The 1798-nt window shown below is 43.4% G+C and overlaps 1 protein-coding gene across 1 annotated transcript in view; it reads left to right on the top strand.

The window, feature by feature from the left end:
* FRAS1 (Fraser extracellular matrix complex subunit 1) overlaps positions 1–1798 on the top strand; it is a 593853-nt gene that overhangs the window by 549353 nt on the left and 42702 nt on the right. Inside the window, exon 60 of the mRNA XM_013004822.2 lies at positions 18–218. Within this exon, the coding sequence (XP_012860276.2) occupies positions 18–218 (201 nt within the window). The remainder of the gene's footprint in view (positions 1–17; positions 219–1798) is intronic.

Here is a 1798-nt window from a genome sequence, read left to right as displayed (position 1 = left end):
GAACCATGTTTCCTTAGCCCCCACCATTGAGTTTGAAGAAGCTGCCTACCAAGTTCGGGAACCTGCAGGGCCAGATGCCACTGCTATTCTTGACATTAAGGTGATCCGAAGAGGCGATCAGAACAGGACCTCCAAGATCCGCTGTAGCACCCGGGACGGCTCTGCCCAGTCTGGTGTGGACTATTACCCCAAAAGCCGAGTCCTCAAGTTCAGCCCTGGTAATTGAGCACCAAGCCCAATGTCTGTGTCGTTCCCCATCAGAGAGGCAACTAGCTTGTATTCAAAGACACGAATGAGCAGAGACATAGATGAAAGAAGAAAACAGCACTTCCAGTGGCCTTTATTAAACACACATTTGAGATTACAGGAGACTTTTACATTTTTAATTAGTAACATTTTCCATAGCATGGAAAAGAGAAATTAGGTCCCTTACTTTAAAACATGGTAGGCATTTTGATGCAGTTAAGAAAATTGTTTGGTAAATCTATGATTTAGTTGAGTGATAGGAGAACTTGATTTTTTTAAATCATGTAGGATCGGGCTAATTCAGCAAAAATTAGTAACCGGCACTGTGCTGGCCTCTTCAGGACGGATCTGTCTGTGCTCAGATAGGACACCTTTGTAACGGAGTTTCCAAAGCAGGGGTAATCTAGAGAAAGCTACAGAGACTAGAGCCAGAGAAAAGAAAGAGATGGAATTCAGGTCACAGCTAACTCGATTATTGTGTTTTATATATATATATAAAATGAGATAGAGAATGGATTGAATTGTATCTTCTTAGGGTTGCTGTCATAGGAATACTACAAACAAGTGACTTTAAAGAACAGAAATTTACTTTCTCAGGGTTCAGTAGGCTTGAAGTCTAGGTTTAGGATACCAGCTCTAGGGGGAAATTCACTCTCAGACTTCTATGAATAATGAAACTGCAGAATGAAAATCATTGTCTCTTTCAGCCTCTCTTACATCTCACCTGTACACGGTGTCTGTCTTTCCCCAATTTTGTTCCTCGCCTCTCTCTCTGTTTCCACTTCTCAGAAACTGACACCTGTTGTAGGTGCCATCGAGTCAGCCCTGCCTTGAGGGTCCCCAGTACAGCACAACAAAGCACTGCCTGTCGTGCACCGTCCTCACAAGGATTGTTATGTCTGACCCCATCGTCACAGCCACCGTGTCAACCCGTGAGCACGAGCTAGATCGTTGTTACCAGATAGATCTGGGCTGAAAGCAGTGATTTTATCCAAAAGAGCTTTACCTGTGTTTTACAGACTCTGCAAGGCTTTCGCCTTTGCTGACCATCAAAATGTGTGAGTTACGTTGTAAAATGGAAATTCCAGAATACTTCACTTATGTACACGCCCAACCTCTGCATAGACAAAGAGGCAGTTCTTCGAACAGGACCAGAGGTCACTGCATGATTTAAAATCAAGAAAGGTGTTCCTCGGGGTTGTACCCTTTCACCATAGTCAGTCAGTCTGGATGATTCTCCAGCTTCCCCTGCATATGAGCGATGAATAACCCACGGCTTATGCTGAACAAATCATCTGAGAAGCCATACCATCTGAAGAAAAGCATGACTTCAGGATTGGAAGAAGACAAAACTTCTGATACGGAGACAACACTACCTTGCTTGCTGAAAGCCAAGAGGTCTTGAAGCACTTACTGTTGGACGTCAAACCTATAACGTCCAGCATAGCTTCAATGGAAAGAAAACAAAACCCTGGGCCAACAAGCAACTTGATGGCAAATGGAGAAAAGATTGAAGTTGTCAGGAATTTCATTTTACTTGGATCCATATTCA

This window comes from Echinops telfairi, unplaced genomic scaffold (genome assembly GCF_000313985.2).
Source record: "Echinops telfairi isolate 266 unplaced genomic scaffold, ASM31398v2 ScPeMD7_7468;HRSCAF=8506_0, whole genome shotgun sequence".
NCBI lineage: Eukaryota > Metazoa > Chordata > Mammalia > Afrosoricida > Tenrecidae > Echinops > Echinops telfairi.
The sequence above is the reverse complement of the archived record's forward strand: the minus strand, read 5'-3'. Positions and strand labels throughout refer to the sequence as shown.